Raw genomic sequence first — 20,105 nt, forward strand, 5'->3', positions numbered from 1 at the left:
CAGCATAGGATTCATTTGCATCTAATGGAGGTGAAGGCATGCATCTGTAAATGAGTTTTCTTCACTGCAAGGTGCAGGTCAGATCATCACCTACCTCTACCTTCCTGAGTCAATCAAACTGATGATGTATCAACAATGATACCTCTGCAAAATGCTGTGTTGACCCAAGCTTCCTAAACAGTGGACGAAGGCAAATTAATAGTCTCGATGTTTAGCTGCCTATCAGACATCGGCCTGTTGAGACGGCATTAAAATAAGGCCTGCTATTGACTCTTTTCCTTTAAATCCTGCCTCAATCTTGTCATTTTAATGTGGCATCACTGAGATAGACGGACAGGAAAATAAAAAGCTACTGCTTTTGTCTTTTAGCACTAACATAACACCATATGACCATAACAAAGAATGAAAGAATGCCAAAGTGTTCCTGCTGTTATTTGTGATTTGTGATGGGTTACGCTCATCTTAATAATAAGTACATCCGGCAGTGTTATGTCATGCATCAACTCCCCATAAAAAAAAAGACATTTTCTCCTGCGATGTCGACTTTGTTTCAGCAGGACAGGAACGCCTTCCAAGTGCGGTTCTTTTGTCCGTCCGGGCTCACCGTGAACAGATGCCATCATGTTTTCATGGAAATCCAAATATCACGTCGAGAGGAATTTCATTTAACGGTCCGGACGGACAGAAAGCTGCCAAAACAGACCCAGAGGAGGAGCGCAAGTAGTGAAACGGAGAGATGTGACCTGTCCTGGTTTGCATGAAAAACTATGAAAACTATTATTTACAAGAAGATGTGGCACAAATACAGCCAAATTATACTGACTCCAAATATTTACTTTTCTGGCAACTGCAGGCGAATTATGCTTTTTTTCTACTTGACCAGACTCACAAGGTTATTGCTCAATATGAGAAACTAACCCCATAAGCAGTAGATAATTAAAAAAGTTGAATTGTCATGTATTAAGCCTCATCTCCATTCACTTGACAATGGATGGAGAATTGAGCCCTCACCTTGACACTCTGTCTCTGTCTGGAGACCCAAACATGCTTGACGATAATTTTCCGAGGATGGGGAATAAAACCTCTGAGGTTGTCCTGACCTGAAAATCTAATTAAAACAGCAACTCTTTATTAACTATGAAATATTCAGCTCATGCTGGACAGCTTATAGCCTCAAAGAACAAAAAAAAGGGAGCCAAGGATAATCCAATCAATCAAACAGAATCATTTTTAATAGCTTAATCATTTGCTGCATATCCACGTAGGCTTAACCTTGCACGCATTAGAGCTGCTTTCCTTTTTCAGGGCGAGGCAAATGATTGAGACCTGTGTCTGCTCCAGCTCAAGGCTCCTCAGGTATTCAAGAGTGAAGCTCGATAACTGACACCGACAAGGCAAAAGCTGGAGCAGATGAACCTCATCGACACCTGGAAGCATCACTGAACACAGCCGTGACAGCGCCGGAGAGAAGCAGGACAGGAGATATGGAGGGTGCACGTCAGAGATGATACATAAAGCGCCCCGGAAACAGGTATGTGTTACCTCTGTCCAGGACCGACATGACCTTAGAGGCCCACAGTGATCCATGACAGAGTCGACGGTACAAGAAAAAAATGAGGCTCTCGACAAAGCTGCCTTGGAGACTTTCTTCCAGTTGATGTGTCCGAACACTAGATGGCACTTTGACACAGAGAAGTGTTTTCTGCAACCAGAGGCTGATATTCATTTAGTAACAATAGCTGTAATTGCTGTTGTTTGGCGATGCTGATTGAAGCCGTGTTTACCTCCCTCTAGATTCTTATCAGGTTTCATCCTGAGCCTCAGTTGATTTCCAGACCTCTGTTTGGAATATTAAACTCAGTCCACTTAGTGTGTGTGTGTGTGTGTGTGTTTATTTGTAAGGAGGAATCTGGGCAACAAGAGAGTCTGTGTTTTAAAATTCAAAAGTTGTGAGAGGGTTTTAGGTCAGAAATGCTCTCCAACAGCTCTCCTCTGTTCCTTTATTGCTTTTCTTGGAGATTGGAGAAAATATTTTAAGATTATTTTTTTCATTTTCACAGCTCTCACAATCTCGCTGTCGGGAACATGTCAGTCCACTTACGGTGTAGCTCACTATTCACTTCATATATTACCTTTAAGAGTGACTTATGCTGCGTTGCAGGCAAATAGAACTCAAAGATTTCAGACCTTTTCAGAAGTCACATCGAATCAAAGCAGAAGAGTTATTCCACCTCTGTTTTTGTCATATGTGCGAGGAGGCTGCACTGCTTCGTCTCTGCTGAGTGTCAGTTGCGTGTGCCCTTGCCCAAAAAAGCGCCAGTTTGCTACTCTCAGCCATGCTTTTTGTTTAAGTTAGTCGTTGTGCACCTGGAATGCTTCGAAGTCAGACGGGTCGCCAGGTCTGTGTGACAAAACCAGCCCAAAACCAGCACAACGGCCAATGAATCGAGGCCAAAAACCAATCCAATAGCATATACTGCTTTACTTCAACAGTACTGCTATTGAACTAGTTTCCCCGAGGCCATTCTTTCACGTTGGTCCTAAAACGGCCTTGTGTAAGGAGATAGAGTTTATTATCATAGATCAAATACAGCTTTGTGAACATATAGACATTATACTGATGCATTAACTAACCTTGTGTGTTTCTTTTCCCCTTTCTCTTCAATTGTCCCTCTTCTTCCCTGCCTGGAAACATGAATGTAATATTATCACCATGTTACTGCAGTTATTGCCGTACCTTATTTCAACTGAAACAACTTATAATGTTGCGTCATCACTACATTTTAAACATATCCTTAAGGTGAATACATGTGTAAATATGCTATGTATTTATAGTTAGTTTTATTTTTATATTCAACCGCCTTACAGACTATTTCTCCCTGGAAATTATGGCAACCAAATGCAACACACCATTACCTGCAGTAAAACTTCGATAATGGAAGTAATGATCTCAGCAATATATAATAAAAGACTAGGTCGAATAAAGGTTGTTTTTAGACATTTTAATGAGGAAATGTTACATATTGTGTTTTTAAGTCCATCTGTTCTTGGCATATAAGAATAGAGAGACCATGCATATCTCTGTCACAGGCCTTTTTTTGTGTGAAGCACATGTCAGGAGAGAGAAGTGAAGTAAAAATAAATAGAAGTCATTAATGCCGGTTGAAGCGTTCAGTTTTACTTGGAAACAATGGTTAGGAGCAGGCAGAGGTGTCAGAGAACAACAGCTAATAAATAACAGGTGTGCAAGCTGGTTCCTCATCAGGCTGATAACATCATCACTCATTGACATCATCAGAATAATTGACAGGTTGCTCACTCAGCTGGCAGACCTGGTATTTATTAACTGTTAATTACAAACACTGCACCAGTTTAGGAATACGTTGGTTTTTATCTGATGCCTCGTTTCAGTCTCATATATGACTGTGGTCAGCAGGCTGGGTTAACTGGCTAAAGAGTGGAAAAAGCACACTTCTGGGATGCTACTGACCCACCAACCTCCTGCCCTCTGTGCTTGAGGTATGTTTATATCATGTTGCATCCAAGTTTTTCTTGAAGGACACCTATTATGCTTGTTACAAAAACTCCTCTCTCCCAACAGAAAACACTGAAAATGCCTCGTCAGTAGTCCTGTTGTTAATTCCGTGACTTTGTGACATCACACCATGTCACCATGTCACACATTTGCCTAATTTACTAGTTTGGCACACAGCTGCTCTGTTGTTAGTGGTGCTGAGTCAGGCGTGTGTGAGCTGACCAATCAGAACAGACTGGGTATTCAGGAGTGGGGGGCCTTAAAGAGACAGGAGCTAAAACGGAGCGTTTCAGACAGAGAGGGAGTACAGAGCTGCAGCTAGGGACAAAATGAGAAAACTGATGTGTTTTTTGTGCATTAAAGCATATAAACCATTATATAATATGTCTCCTTTAAAACATGACTTCACAAAAATGAGCACAATAAGTCTCCTTTAAATTCAGTGCACACAGCAGACTAAAAGTAACGGCTTCATTATATTGTTGTTGGAACTCAGGAAACAAATGAGCGCCCTCATGCCAGAATGCTACCTGGCCTTTTCTCAGACCGTTTATTTAACAGTATTGATTCAGGAAAATGAAGATCCTAAAACTAGATTTGGACCCGCAGGACCACCAGACGAGATAGAATTGTCAAAAAGACAGTGGATAATCTACTTTAGTGGAACAAATTTCTGAGCAAAACTGCAATTAGTCAAATAACAACAACCCGAATGACTCGGTGAACCTGAAGCGCCTCGGTGCAGCTCAGTAACCCAGCCTTGGCAGAGACATTATTAGGACACAATGTGTCGCAAACACATTTGGTACAAAAGGGGAAGAAACCTGCGATTTGTTTTTTAACCTGCGGACATAATGAGAATCTGTCACAGTAGTCATCACATGCACCTGCACATGCAATCCACTCTGAAGCACTGGTGCAATTATCAAACAGACCCTTTAGAATAATGGTAACAAGCTACAGTAAGAGGTCTCTGGGCTAAGCCAAAACCTGAAAATTAAAAACACTTTGAGAGCTGCATAACTTTTAATATACTCTCATTGTAAACTCTGAGAGCTTTGATAATGGAAACTGTAATGGCACATTGGGAAGAGAACCCTGGAGGGACAGTGGCGCCGAAGAATATAACAAAGAATTGATTTGCCTTTTTTCTATTAGCACTCATGTGGATGTATTTCATTAAAAGGGAAATTGCTAACAATTCAAAATATTATGAGTTTTAGGCCTTGGCAGAAATGACAGCACTCACAGAAAATTTTTTCTTGTTCCAGTCAACAAGTCCAGATATGAGTTTTCATTCGAGCCTATTCAAAAATCAGCATGAGCGCAAATGAAAAGGTAAATGGTTTGTTTACGAAAATAGATTATTGTGAAGAGATACAATTATTATGCAGACTTGAACCCTCCAACATGACAGAATATTATGGTCTCATTTTTACTGGAGAATGCTTTAAACATTGTTCCGGGCCCGATGCAGACTGAGTTTAGGTTCCTTAACTCATCATCTCGTGCATATAGCATCTGAATCCTTTTCATTTTTCCCCATTGTTGTTTTGTTAACAGATTCTTCCCTGTCCTCCTCTTGTCCTTTGCATTTCTTCTCAGTCTCGCAGATATTTAGATGTAATTTCTTTACAAACAGATGCTGCGTAGGTGTAACTCTTTTCAATACCTTCTCGTCCTTAATTCTACTCCAGCAGCTTTTTTGCTTTTATAAAAGTCGAAGGCAACCACTTTGTTTTTCAAAGAAAAAATAAATTCCGACGCTCAATGACACTTGAAGGCTGAGAGATGATGTGTTGCCTGGGTCATGTGTATACCTACCATGCAGTTTCCTCTCCCTTAGGTCTCCGAGTGATCATAGCCTACTGATAATGTTCATTTTGTGTGATTCCTGCCACCCTTATCATCCCTTTTGTCTCTTTGTCTCTTATTTTCATCTCTGCTTTCTGATCTTGTATTCCTTTTGCTCTCAGCTGTTTCCTGCTGCCACGCTGATTGTACACAGCAAGACCAAAACATCCTGATTTTTGCCTTTTCCCCCTTTGTATAGAAAAAAGAGACCATCAGTGAGAAAACACAACAAAAAGGAGAAAAAGCACTTCATATGTGAGCTTAAAACAGATCCCTAGCAGGAATGGAGGATCGATTTGGTGGATACAGAAGGCAGGAAATGTTTCTGCTTTTGTAAGACCTGTTGGTGGCAGTGTTGATGCTTACAAGTCTGTGAGGAGTTGTACTTTCGTGATCCACACTTGTGTCCCCTCAGTTAAATGGTAAGGACAACAGAGCAGCCTGGAGGCTTTATGCCGAATTTGATTTGGAGGTTTGGAAACCTTTTTGTTTTCATGGTGGCGTATTCACAATTCACAAAGCTGATTTGTCACAATGAAATATACAGTGAGTAATGTAATGTTCTGTTTTAGGGGAATAAAAACATCTAATGCAGGATTTGCAGATCAAATCAAAACTGAAAGCTGAAATCCACGGTACATTTCACCTGCAGTTAAAGTCATCATTACTGTCTTCAAATATTCAAAACAAAATCTAAACGCTCGTTCCAGTCACTTCCCATGCACACACTCTCCATACAATCCTACAATATCCGCTCCTCCATATTTCACACTGTGTGGTGAACTGACCATCTGGACTGACGGCAGTTTTCCCGGTGGGCCAGTCACCCCGTGGGTCTGCAGCGAGTCTAGCAACACTGATAAGAACAGATTAAATGAAAAAAAAAAAAGTCTGTCTGTGGACTGTCTGGTCGGCTCCAGAAGAGCTCTACGAACATCACATCTAATGAGTCTGGCTCGCTCTCTGCCAGCTTCACTCCAGTCAGACGTACAAATTAACTTTATGCTGCCTTTCTGTAAGTCTCTGAAAATACCTGATTTACCAAATGCACGAGGAAAACAAGTCAGTCTGTTGCAGTTATCCACTTCATGTCCATCAAATGCATAGGAACGTTTTGTTTTTTTAAATTAAACACACAAATGGTGCTCTTATGTCTTCCTTTAATCTCTCTCTGTTGTTATTGTCCAATGATGTCCCAATTCAAAGATTTACTTCAGCCCTTGTTCACCGACCCTTTTCATTATCACAATATGTAAAACATATTACACTGATATGAAGAGTTGACACAGGCTTATGTTTGAAATTAGTGTCATCTTCATAAGTATTTACAAATATATTTGATAAAGTGCCTGTAATATATTATTGAATATGTCAAATGGTGTATTCTCTATAAACTGGTAAATATGCCAATTATTGCCATTTTTCAAATGGTGTGTTAGCATATAGTATCCCGAAATTTATCTCGTAATACAGTATATGCAAAATATATTTTAGGTAATATATTTTTAAATACATATCAGTACATATTAATAATGTCTTATCAAAATGTACATTCATTTAATTTTGTCATATATTCTGGAGCTTCTGTGGCACAGGAATCAGGGGATCAGAGCCATTAACATAGAAAGTTTCATTGCAGCAGTTGTCAGGACATTTCAGCCTGGACCAGAGTGCTGGACACACCAACACCTTCGTTGTTGTTGTTGGTCTTACAGGTATGTGGTTTCACTTGTTGACCATCAGATTATAATAATGCGTGCGAGTCATAATTGGTCATAAGCCACCCCACCCCAAGGACAACCCCTAAAGGAAGAAAACCGGCACAAAGCCTAAAACATATTCAGAAGACAAGTAAAGCTAAAGCAAATATTAAATGAGTCAAACCTAACCAGGAGTCTATTGGCAAGAATGTTTAGTCTATGAATATATTTTATACCCATTCAATTTTATTCTGCATTCACAAAAATATCAAACATTTCACAGGACTCCAAATTTGTGAGAACATTCAGAGAGAAAATATGACACGCCCGAGGAGCTCGTCTTTGGTATTCACAGAGGAGATCACAGGGTTTTTACTTCGGTGATTGACAGGGTGTATATTAAAAGTCATTAGAAGAAGCAACAGTTGAGGGCAACATAAAACAAACCACCATTACCGTCTCGCTTAGTGGCCTGGAGCTGTTTACTGAATGAAGAGCGAAATGTAATTAATAAAGCATCTTGTACGTTGTCCAAGATTAAACTGGTAAGTAAACACAATTTGAATGCAAATTCCTTGGCTGGTGACCGCCTACTAATCAACAATAATTCCTCCATCCTATTAACTTTGGTACACAGATGAAAAAAAAGGCTCGACTTTGCATTTATCGGTGCTCCCATTCATTATGCAACTTTTGTTTTTTCCTTCCTTTTTTCCCCAGCTTAGCTCTTGTGCTGTATGTATTGAACAGGTGCCTAAAGGCGAGGTTTAAACATCAGTACGACAGGAAATCAGACTTCAAAGCGAGCCGGCTCTTCCCTTTCAATACCGTGTCTGGATGCGAGTGCTCAACTCAGACATTTAAATGAGCTGGCATGAAAGGAAGCCCATATGCAAACACACACACTATTGTGCCTCCTGTATTTATATTATCAGTGCGCACACACATACACACAGAAACACACATATACACTCAAACAAACAGCCACACACATCTTGTTTATTATATCTTCTGTGGTGAGTGTCATTAGTGACCAAAGCAAGAGCTGATTCACAATAGCAAACGGATGCTCATACAGTAGTCGAGCCAATTAGCTGTCTGTCTTGATTAGATTCTTCTAATGAAAACTCAGAATGATGTTGTCAAGCTCTGTCTGGCCGAGCTGTTTATGTAACTATTATGCTAGCTTTAATGAGATATGAATAGACTCCACGCGTTGGTCTTTATTTCACTAGAGAGTCTCTCAGGCTGAATGGCGTGAAATTCATTCATTATGAAACCAAAGTCTGCAGAGGATTGTCTGGAAGAGAGACTCAAAACAATGCTCCACGAACCACATACGTATACGCAGAGCATCTGACTGTGGCGGGAAAACGACAAAATAAATCACACCACGGAGTCGGCTGGGGGATTCAACTCATCATCGGGAGAGTGTTGCCAATGCAATGTTATGCAGTTGTAAGGGTTTGACAAGTTTAATTGATCCGCTGATAGACACCGTTCCACCTGTCGCGCCCACAGAGGCTTTCAGGCTTAATGACACGAAACATTATTACAGGAGGGGTGTGTGCAGACGACTGCATCACAGAGAGCGGAGAACCACGAGGCAGGCAGGTGAGTCAGATGCCTTCAAGAACTCCTTGTAAGATACGATGAGCAACACCGTGTTGAAGGAAGGTAAAATGAACCCTGCAGAGGAGGTTTTCAGGCATTAAATGAGAAGTTCACCCAAACTGGAAAATTCAAAGCCAAAAAAAAACACTTTTCAAAGCTCTTCAAAGTCTTCACTGTAGTTTCTGTTACATTTTGGTAAAATAAAGTTGTTAGGACCCAATTACAGAAACACTCTCAGGAGGTAGGTAACACTGGAACAGGCTTAGGTGAAGCACACTGGATATATATATATATATTGTATATATAACTCGTGACAGCCCCTATATACTGTTTTGAGCGACAATTACCATGGCAACGATTGATGTGTACATGTCTATATACAGTATGTACTGCTTGCAGGATTTTTAAGTGGATACGTACTTGTTACAGTACAGCGTGTATTTTACTGTGAATAATGTGCAGATGAGTGGGTGATTGGCCTCTCTTGGGAAGGTTAAACACATTCAGGACATGTTCACTTAGTTTTGTTCTTTCAGTGTGTAAGTGCTGTCCGTTGTAGGATTCTTTAAGGGTCTATTTCTGTTATTTATTATTATTTTTGTTTTGTTTGCATTACTGTTCCTGTCACCATGTTGATGGGATGGGTAAGAGAGCTAGGCCTTGCTCAGTCTCATGTTTCCCCTATGGTATGTGTTGTTGTCTCTTCTCTTCTCTTCTCTTCTCTTCTCCTCAGTGTCTTCACGTCTACATGCATTCCTCGATGAGGTTTGGGATGTGTGGCTCCAACTTGCATTTTTAGACAATCTCCACTTCAAAATCAGTAGCCCAGTTCCAAACCCTTAGAAAACTGCTCTTGCAACAAACAGGGCCTTTACACCCAATTGCATATATTCATTTTTTTAGTAGCAAATCAGCAAGACAGGGTCTGTTTCTATGAGAGACGCCTCGTGGTGACAGACAAGAAAATAACAAGTTTTCTTGTCAAAGAAACAAGAAACACAACTTCAGGACAACACTCCTCACAAATGGCAAAGTAATTTTTTCTTGTTTTCTTGTCTCTACTTTTCTTGGTGTTGATTGCTGTGATATTATACTACTGATTATATGTACTTTTGGGTCTAAGCTTTCAAATGAAGCTATACTACCTGAGAGTTATTTAAGGACAGTGATGTGGAGGAAGTGAAACAGCCCCACTCGTCTTTTTAAAAGCCCTACATCTCTTTAAATTTTTTATTATCCAATTTACAGCACAGTACTGTTGGGTCCATTGAGGTTAGAGTTGAAATGGTGGAGCACAGATAAATTGCAAAGAAATCCTGGCAGGAAATTATTTGCAGCCCTGAAAAGTAAAATAGGGGAAACTTTCTTTGTCTGTGGGGAGGTAAAATAAATATAGAGAGCCGTGTGATATAAATTTACTAAACTACAGCTTTTTAGTGTGTGCATTACATCATTACTGCATAACAGTGGTGGTCAGAGATTTCATCATGCAAACAGGAGGTTTGAAGCAGACCTGGGGGGTGTTCCTGAAAGCGGGTTATGTGAAAACTCAGAGTTAGTTAACCCTGAGATGAGGGAAACTCTGGGTTTTCCGTTCCAGAAAGAGAGGTAACTGAAACTCTGGGTCAGTCACCATGGTCACATACTCTGTGAACATAACCTGCTCGCTGGCAGGTTTACTTAAGAAACCCTGAGTTTCTACCCGTCTCCTCCCACACAAAGAATTTTGTTTGACATGGATTGTCCGTTCATTCCGAATCCAATTGACATCGAAGCTCAAATAATTCGTAACGCTTTACGTCGCGAGAGAATCTTCCGACCCAGATTGGATGTCCTGTCATTTCCAGAGGAATATTTCTTTGAACGTTACCGCTTTTCATCACAAAGTATCATCTATCTTGAGAACGTTCTCCGGCCACACATATCCAACCTCACACACCGCGAACGTGCACTCACATCGCTGCAAATTGTATGCATAGCGCTACGTTTTTTTGCAAACGGTAGTTTTCTGTACAATATCGGGGATGCAGAGCACATCGGAAAGGCAACAGTATGCAGAGCGGTGAGGAAAGTTACCCTCGCACTGAAACGCCTGTTACCAGTCATGGTGGTGTTCCCCGGACACAAACCTGTCAGAAACATCAAAGAGGAATTTCACAGGATTGCAGGTGACTGATATTTTTTAAAATGATGATATAGCCTACATCCTGCTGCGACCTTAGAGTGGGGTCAGTAGCTTAATCAGCTGTCATTTTGCAGGGCTTCCAAATGTGATAGGATGCATAGATGGGACGCAAATTCCTATTGCTGCGCCAAAAGAGAATGAAGGGGACTATGTGAATAGAAAATCCTTTCACAGCATCAATGTCCAGGTATATGACCTACCATCTTAAAAAAATATTTACTTGAAAATGTATACAGTACAATACAACTAACTCATGTCATCCTCTGCACTGTGAAGATCATATGTGATGCAGCCTACATAATAACAAATGTAGATGCCAAGTGGCCCGGCTCTGTGCATGATTCCCGGATCTACCGGGAGTGTAGCCTGAGCAACAGATTTGCACGTGGTAAGGAAGCTAAAGCTTTGTACAAATGTTCTTTGTCTCCCCTTTTAATGCACTCAAATGTGTCCTCTATAATTTCAGGAGAGTTTGATGGCTACCTATTGGGGGATCGAGGCTATCCATGCCAGCCCTCTCTGTTGACTCCTTACCCTGACCCTGAGCCGGGGCCCCAACAACGTTTTAATGTGGCCCACTGCAGGACTAGAGCCCGGGTTGAGATGACCATTGGCATACTCAAATCCCGGTTCCAGTGCCTGTGTAAGCTCAGGGTCACCCCAGAGAGGGCATGCAACATCATTGTGGCCTGTGTTGTTCTCCATAATATTGCAACTATTAGAGGAGAGCAACACCCTGCCCTACAAATAAATGACCTTGAGGATGACCACCCCATCCACCCTGCAGATGTCCGGGATGGAAGGGCTGTAAGAGACCTAATATGCAGGAATTTTCAATAAAACAGTCAAATGAAGACAAATTTACATGTGACTTGGTTCCTCTTTATTCCCTATAAGTACAAAAGCAACAGTTAGGATTTGTAATATAGTTCCAACATATTCACCTATTTCACCAATGCACCCACCTCAACTGGCGTTCCAGTAATAGAATTTCAAGGTCTGTTTTTCTTATCTTTCGATCCAGATAGACCATTTCCTTTTCAGTTTTCTGAATAGTCCTCAAGAGGTGCACTTTATACAACTGCTTCACTGGTAACTGGGAAACATATGGACAACATTTAATTGCTCGAGTTCTACATACAGATTTAACATGGTATTGACCGAAAATCTCACTGTATCAAGCTGTGCTGTGGAAGTTGATGGACCCTCCTCGTGATGCCCAGCCATGTTCTGTTGAAGGACAAGAATGTGCTAGTTGTTCGTCCATTATCTATGCTCATCACTGCAGTGTAGGCTACATGTCAAACTACTCGACAATGTAAAGGAATGTGAATGGGTAGACCACTGCCAGTAGCTATACATAATATTAAGACACACTTCAGTAGGCCTCTCTGGATCTCTCCCTGTGGCAGCAGACAGTGTTTCGTCATCATCGTCACCACCATCATCCTCCTCCTCCTGTGATGCAGGAAAAGAAACTGTTTCAGATTACTTTTAACTACCATCTCAGCAAGATCTGAGTATGGAATACTTACAGCTGCATGGTGTTCAACTGTTTCAGTCGGAGGCTGAACAAGGCAGATGACACCGTCCACAACTGTTGGGTAGGGGGAGTATATATATATATATATATATATATATATAACAAATATATAACATAAAAATACAAATAAAATATGAATGAGTAATATAAATACTTGCATTTGATGTAAGCACTTGTGTCCTGGTGGGTAACAGGCTCAGATGAGCTTCCCCCGGGGATGCCTTCAGCCACCGGTCGGCCATAGTTTTGGCTGAGGGCCATCTCCTCAGCCTCCGTCAGAGGTGGTGGAGGTGGCCCTCCACCCGTTTTTCGGGCCTCTGCCTTCTTTCTGTTGGCTGAGCAGAACTCAAATGCTGATTTATTTATTTTAAGTTAGTTTTTTATTGAGTGTTCCTGTACACATCGTCACATTTTAAATGTAGCCTACTTATAAAATAAAAATGTGTAAACATTGTATCACGTTTTAATCTACTAAGTGGTGTATTAAGTGGGAGGACGTGTTAAAACATAATTTGGTTAGGGGTTTACATTGCTAGGCTATTTGAAGTGGTCATTGAATTAATATTTACTTTAACAGCCTTAGTCAATTAAAAAATAGTAATAATAATAATTAAAATCAAAGTGAGGTGCAATCGCCAAGCAAAACATGCCTTACCTTTTTGAATAATGTTTTTATATTTTAGTTTTAGCTGCTTCCAAGTTCTTTTTTCCCCCGTTGGATTGCACCTAAATGGAAATCAGATTTTATTCCTATTTACATTCATCACTAGGCCTATATGCTACGATCTTACAGTTAAATGTTAAGTCAATGGAATAATTCTAACTTACGCGTTGACTCGGGCAGCAATTTCCTCCCATGCCCTTTCTCTCTCCTTCGCCGCTGCAGCTGTATTTGATTTCCGCCGAAATATGTGCTCATATTCTCCGTATGCCTGCATTAGGACCTCAAGCTCCATGGGTGTAAAATAACTAGATCTCTTTTTGTATGATGTCATGGTGACGATCGTGGTATCAGGGCTCCATTGACGATGGCTTTTTATAGTGGTTGTGCACGCGCGTAACTCGAGGTGAACATACTCAGAGTTGATTGAACTAATTCAGATCAGCCGTTCTGGAACCGGATACTCAGAGTTTCCCATCTCAGAGTAAGTCAACTCAGAGTTCAGGGATAGACTCAGAGTTTGTTGAACCTCCTTTCTGGAACACCCCCCTGATGAAGTTTTTCCGATCAAGCCCTCCTCTGTGGCCGCTGATATTGACTGACACAAATTCCTGATCACACTGCATGTACAGCCAAGGTGGTCTGAAATTCATTTACATATTTGACACACAGATAGCAAGTTAAAGACGCTTTGTAATGTCTTTGATATTCTTGGTTGGGTCTCCGCTGGGTGCTGAATGCCCACATTCATCAGCTCTGCATGAAACTCTCGGCTTGAAGTAGTGACAACAGTGATCCAATCAAAGCGTCTGAACTCTGAGGTTGTTCACATTTGGTTTTACGATCACAAGTGTACAGCTTCAAGCCTGTCAATTCAAACCTTGCATTATATGCATCTTGACATGCGTCCTGAGTGACCTCTTGTGATGGGATCTCACTTCCCCCCTCTATATGCAAATACACACCTACATCACTGGAACAAAAGTATACAACATTTTTTTACACAAAGAAAGAAATATCTTCATGTATAGTATTTGCCAAATTACAAGTATAGGCCAAAATAGTGTAAGTGACAGCATTTCATAAAGATAATAAAGTTTCTTCTAATGCAACAAGTCTCAAAATTGAGTGTTTTTTTAAGGGGGTCTGGTAACTTTCTCCACAGGCAACAAAGAAGTAGCCTATATTGGTTACTGTTTACTGTATTTGTAAAATTTGACATGTGAACAGTACCTTCAATATGTTATAATATTTAATAAATATGGTGTAAATGTTGAAGTCAATTTGAACTGTGTGTTCAAACAGCTTAAACAGGAAGTTCTTCAGTCTTCAGACGCAAACAACAGACAAGCTTTTACAGCGATGCTGCATCGTTTTAAAATGAACGAAACATCTTAATGTGTTGTATTTAATGCCAAATTTACAGGAAGGTTCAAATTATAATTTGCTGTAGCTGTTTCACATAGTTTAAGTTTGTCCTTGCGCAACTCCTAAAATCACTCGATTTCTAAGGGAGTCTGGGATGTTGCCACTACGTTTCATACTAAGCGTTTCATCCAATTTGATTGTTGTTTTGGCTTCTTCTTGTTGCTTCTCGGAGGACGTCAGTTGAATAGGTGTTCCTTCAATGTGACCCATGACACGTCACACATGTCCACCTACGAATGTTGTCTGAGTGCTTGGACCTCAAATGAGTTCTCAGTGTGCCTTGGGGGAGTTCAGACCTGTACTTGTGATGGGATCACTCAGGATGCATGTTGATGCATGTCATTGAAGATGCTTTCTCACTGACTTTTCCATTCTGTCTGCCTTTCTCCCTATTAAACACACATACATACATGATAGCTGCCGCGTTTCACTGCGTCCATCCAGTAATCATAATGGATTGTCCATCCATGTGCAGAATGCTCACTGAGTCCGAAAAACTATCTCCTTCTGTACAGCATAACGAGGGTGTGTACGAGTCAGGGAGCATTTCAAGTTTACCAGGGCAGGCGGTCTGCTACAATATAAAGAGTGCCAGGCCGTATTAAGATACAATTTAGTTTCAGCGCTGCTTCAAAGAGCCATTAAGCATTTTCTAAAGGGAGAGACAAGAATAGATCTATTTAAAAAATGAATATTTGATTATTAATAGTCTTACATAATTTATATCCACAGTAGACCACTTTTTTTTAAATACTGTATGTTAAGGGTTTTTATCCCACACAGCCAGTAAAAAGCAAGTGTGCTTAAGACACAAATAACAGACAAAAGAAAATAATAAAAAAGGAACAACTGAGATCATTTTTGACATAAACAAGGGTAAGTGCCAGTGTAGCTTTTTTCCTAAACAAGGCCAGATTAAATGGATAGATTACATTAGGCAGACTATACTTTTCAGGGTGTCCCCTGGACACATCTTTGATATTTTGGTAGACAAACAAAATTACCATGCTCATGTATTTATTTGGGTCTATTTTAGCTTCCGCATTTATATTTGGACAATGGAGGGGCCATTGTAGTTGTATTAAGAGCAAAAGTAGAGGGCTGGGTTGGTTGGATGGGTCAGTGCAGGGCTTTCACCCAGGAAACCCAAGTTTGTGTTCCTTTTCCAACCAAAAATCAAAGTTGACTTTTTTTTTTTAACTGAAGTTATTTAATGTAAATTATGTATGTAACATAACTGAACTTGTGTTCTTGTTTCAATCCAGACAATGCTGTTTTCCTGAACCTAAACTGGCAGTTTAGTTGCCTGAACCTAACAAAACAGCAACCATATTACAAGGTTAATATTCACAAACATGTGAAATGTATGTTTGCAAGCTTTATTTTGAAAGTCTAGCCCGACGTTGCATATTAATATTGCTAACTTGACTGCGGAAAAAGTGAATGTCGAGGTGTACCTACGGCCTCGTAGTTTAAAGCTTAGATCTATAGACCAAAGTTGCCGTAGTTCATGAGTTGGTAGCGAGCACAAGCACATTTTCTTCTTTTTTTTTCTTTTTTTCATGACTTTTTTTCATGTACATCTGAAGAGTGACAGTAAACACGACAAGAGAGACGGGCATGACACGCAGCAAAGGGCCACAGGCTGGATCCGAACCCTGGGCTACAGCAGCAAGAACACAGTCTCCACACACGGGGCCAACACCATACCGAATTTATTTATTTATTTTTTTAAATACACCACTCCTGCACCCACTGCTGAAAACATGTTTCCAGGCTATAATGGTTTGACCACCCAGCACCTTTTGGAGCAAACAGATGAGCTCTTCAGAACAAGTGGAGGATGTAGAGAAGTTCTTCAGAACCTACTCCAACTCTGCCTGTGCCAGGTGTCAGTCGGGTTATATTTATGTTTTTGGAGAGAACGCTTTCAGGAAAATCACTTAGAACTCCTTGAAATACACTCCAGCCCATCCACTAAGCTCGGCTTCCGCCAATCGGCTTGCTACTCCCTCACTATGATCAATTTTGATTCCTTTTTTTTTTTTTAGCTATACTAGCGGCTTGGCTCTATGAAGGTTGGTAGGGCCCCTAGTTTGATGCAGAATTGGTAGTGACATTCATGGTTCCCAGATGATGAATCCTAATGACTTTGTCGACCTTCCTCCTCTCCTAGCAACACCTTGATGTTGACATTTGTGGTTTAAAGTGAAATGTCCCAGAAAATAGTGAATGTATTGCCACGAGATTTACTACTCACATTCATGTTCCTCTCAGGATGAATTGCAATAACCTTGGTGACCCCATTATTAGATCAAAATTTCAGTTTGTCCAGTAATTTAGTACTTGATTAAATACTTTTAAACCTAATAGCAAAACCAGCCTCAAGTGTACTTTTCTGTGTTTAGTGCTCATTAGCATATATCAGCATGCTAACATGCTAATGTCATAAAAATGGCAGATATTATCATAATAATAATATCAGCATATTACCATTGAAAGCATGTTAACATGTTGATGTCAGCAGTGTAGCTTCACAGAGCCAAGTGCCTGTAGACTGTTAGTCTTGTTAATTAAAATTCCTGAATTACCAAGTTTAGCATTGCATACTAATTATTCAAAATAGATAATTAATGCAATAATCTTTCATGGGTTCCCCGGTGGAACAGTTGGTGAAACATGCAGCCCGTGTGCAGAGGCTGTGTCCTCGCCACACCGGCCCGTGATTCAAAACTGACCCCGTGGCCCTTTGCTGCATGTCATCCACTCTCTCCCCCTCTCTCTCTCTCTCCCCCCTTTCTTCTTCCTGTCACTAGCCTGTCAAATAAAGGCACTAAAAAGGCCCGAAAAATTTATTTTTTTAAAAGACTGTTCCTCACTGACATCTCATTATGCCCCAAACTAGCAGCAACCACCCACTGCTGAGAATGTAAAATCCAAAATGTGAAAATGCATAGCGTCTGCACGCTGCAGCAAATCAAATTAGTGTTTTGAGTGATGATGGGTGTGAGAAATCCAAACGAGCTTATCTCTCCACTGATGTCCTTTCCAAAGGAACAGATGCTGGATGACTGTGCACTTTCCTCTCCACTTTGAAAAACACAAATGACTGAGCAGAGGAGCAACGAGTAGGGAGCAGAGTCCAGGCAGACTGCATCGCTCCTCGCAGATGGTCGTCTGATTCTGCTACATTGATGGAAGACAGGCTGTCATTTTGTGTTTGGTGTTTATCATCATTAGGTGAATTGACAAGGCCCAAGCATTGTTTGTGTTTCCCCCCGCTCTGTCCCGAACGCAAACAGAATTTGCTGGATTTTGGCAGACATGCCTCGCTGCTGTCCCCTCAATTTGCTTGTCATGTGGGTAGATTCAGAGGAGATTCATGAGTAGCTGCACCGCTTAAATGTCACCGGATTCACACGGGGCAGTAGCCTTGTGGGTAAAAAATAAATAAATCAAGGGCTTCTCACTGTGAAAATTTGACAGAGGAAAATGCAAAAGGAGAACTTTGACACAAATTTTAAGTTAAACTCAGCAGCCTCCACTTCCTACACCCCTCCTGAGGATTCTTTATCTCTGCCATGAAGAGGAGGAACTCTTTACCATTACCATTTTATCACAGACTCTCATAGCTCTCTTTTACTTACCCGTGGCTCAAAACTCTGCTGCCACTGTCACGATTTGCACTTTTAACGGATTCCACAATGTTTTCAGGTATTTTTCGAATTGTATTTACAAGTCTTATGTCCATGTTCACCCTGAGGGGGATAATGGGGACTTTCACACAATACTGTACAGCAGAATGTCTGAATGTCAGGTACAAAAATGATGAGAAAAAGTTTAACCACATTAAACTATTTGAAAAGCTTTTTAAATCTATTTTTTCTTTAACTGACCCTTACAGTATAGGTGATGTTTTTAACATTATAGTGAAAAGTGGTTTTCAATGCCTTTATTCTTTGTGAATTTCCAATACACTTCCACACAATGCCTTTCAGACTATGTATCAGAATTCACTATAAAATGTCTTAGTATTTACTGTAAACTCATTTTGAATGTGAAAACCATCAGTATGTTACCAATGAAAAGGTAACTATAGGTTAATTATTGTGAAACTCTAAGTAGTTATATTGAAACTACTAGATCATAATAGCTGTAGCATCATTCTTCTGTTGGACAGCTTGATTTCATATGAAGCCAGACAAGTTATTACCTCACACGGACATGTACAAAATAACCGTCAGCAACCATGTTGCGTCGCCTATATAAATCTTACCCCTTTACTCACTAGTGAAACCGTTCTGCTTTCATTTTACTCTAATTCTGACTTATTGCACAGAAAATGCTGACTAATTGCCCTTCTATCTTTTCCTATTGCATCTATATGACTTGGTTACTCTTTTGTGACGATCCCTCCACCCAGACACTAGGGGTCCCTGTTTCTTTTTGGTTGTGTTTTGCAGGTGCTGAATGGAGGGTCGTCAGCTGCATGAGCAACACCTGGGCCAGTGTGCTCTGCCTATAAAGACTGTCCTCATTCTGCGAGCGCTCTCTCTGGGGGACTGATCCCTGCTCACTGGCAGGCCTGATGGCAGCACGTTTTCTTGTTTCTTTTGATCTGCACATACACTGTCACACACCCATACATGCTTTCATTACTGATACTGATCCTTACACATTTTCTTTGGTTGATTTATACTTGTGGGACCAATAAATACTGCTTGCTAGTAGCCAACTCGTGTTTGTCTCCCTACTTTGGCACAGCCTTTGAGCCAGGTTGTGACAAATGGGGGCTCGTCCAATTGTTGATTGACCCGGTTGTGAAGCACAGTTGTTCAGCTGGTTGAAAATGGGCGGAGACTGTGATTTCTTGGTGTAATGCTGGCGTGATGTCGGGGGTCAGGTGTAGTAAGTTGTGCATCTTGTTTTTGTGAATGGGTGGCAGCTAATCATTTGGGAGACGAGTGACGAGTGGTGAGTAGTCTGTTGTGCTGTTTTTGGTGAAATGTAAGCAATTGTGGCCTACTGGGTAACATGTTTTGTTTTGAGGGATGTGTTGTCGTTAAGCTAACAACTTTATTGGTGAGGTTGTGGCACTGAGTTCTGGTGGTTCTGTGCAAGCCATAGTTTTGCTGCTGTTCTGTCCCTGGTTAGGCTTAAGAGTGAATTCCCTTTGGGGTTCGTCTGGGGGGAGCTTTGATAGTGTGGTGACGAAAGTGGCTAAAGCAGTTGTCTTGGGAGCACGTCCGGGGCTGCAGGTGGAGTCGCCATATTATGGTTGCTTCACCGGGTTTGCGGGTTACAGTGCATAAATACCCACCACAAGTAGCGCCTGAAGACTAGGGGGGAGAGTTAAGTAGTTTCTGGTTGGGCAGTTAGAGGGACGGGGCTGTGGCTGTTTTTTTGGGCTGTGTATGGGCCAGTTGAGCTCTGTTGCTTGTGTGTTATCAGTTTTTATGTGTTCGGACAGGTAAAGTTGGTCCTTTTGATCCCTCAGTTATGACTACTCTGGAGGAGTTTTTGAGAGCTCCGTCGGAGGAGTTATTGGAGCGTTGTTCGCGGGAGCAATTAGTAAAAATCGCCGA

General features: G+C 40.9%; 1 protein-coding gene and 1 long non-coding RNA gene across 2 annotated transcripts; one reads left to right on the forward strand and one right to left on the reverse strand.

Moving 5' to 3' along the window:
- Positions 1-10,793: 10,793 nt before the first annotated feature.
- LOC311274855 (putative nuclease HARBI1) lies at positions 10,794-11,728 on the forward strand (the record flags this gene model as incomplete). The annotated part of the gene is made up of 4 exons (XM_084382854.1): positions 10,794-10,871; positions 10,963-11,075; positions 11,165-11,276; positions 11,355-11,728. The coding sequence occupies exons 1-4, from the start codon at positions 10,808-10,810 to the stop codon at positions 11,726-11,728; spliced, it is 663 nt and encodes a 220-aa protein (XP_084238980.1). The 5' UTR covers positions 10,794-10,807.
- Positions 11,729-11,992: 264 nt separating this feature from the next.
- On the reverse strand, positions 11,993-13,157 carry LOC311274751. Its single transcript, XR_014624783.1, has 5 exons — positions 13,087-13,157; positions 12,590-12,766; positions 12,424-12,485; positions 12,266-12,346; positions 11,993-12,118 (listed from the first exon to the last, which is right to left on the reverse strand). It is a non-coding gene; the product is annotated as an uncharacterized lncRNA (long non-coding RNA).
- Between the last annotated feature and the right edge of the window lie 6,948 nt (positions 13,158-20,105).

This window comes from Pagrus pagrus (assembly GCF_965226575.1).
Source record: "Pagrus pagrus genome assembly, chromosome: 19".
Lineage (NCBI taxonomy): Eukaryota > Metazoa > Chordata > Actinopteri > Spariformes > Sparidae > Pagrus > Pagrus pagrus.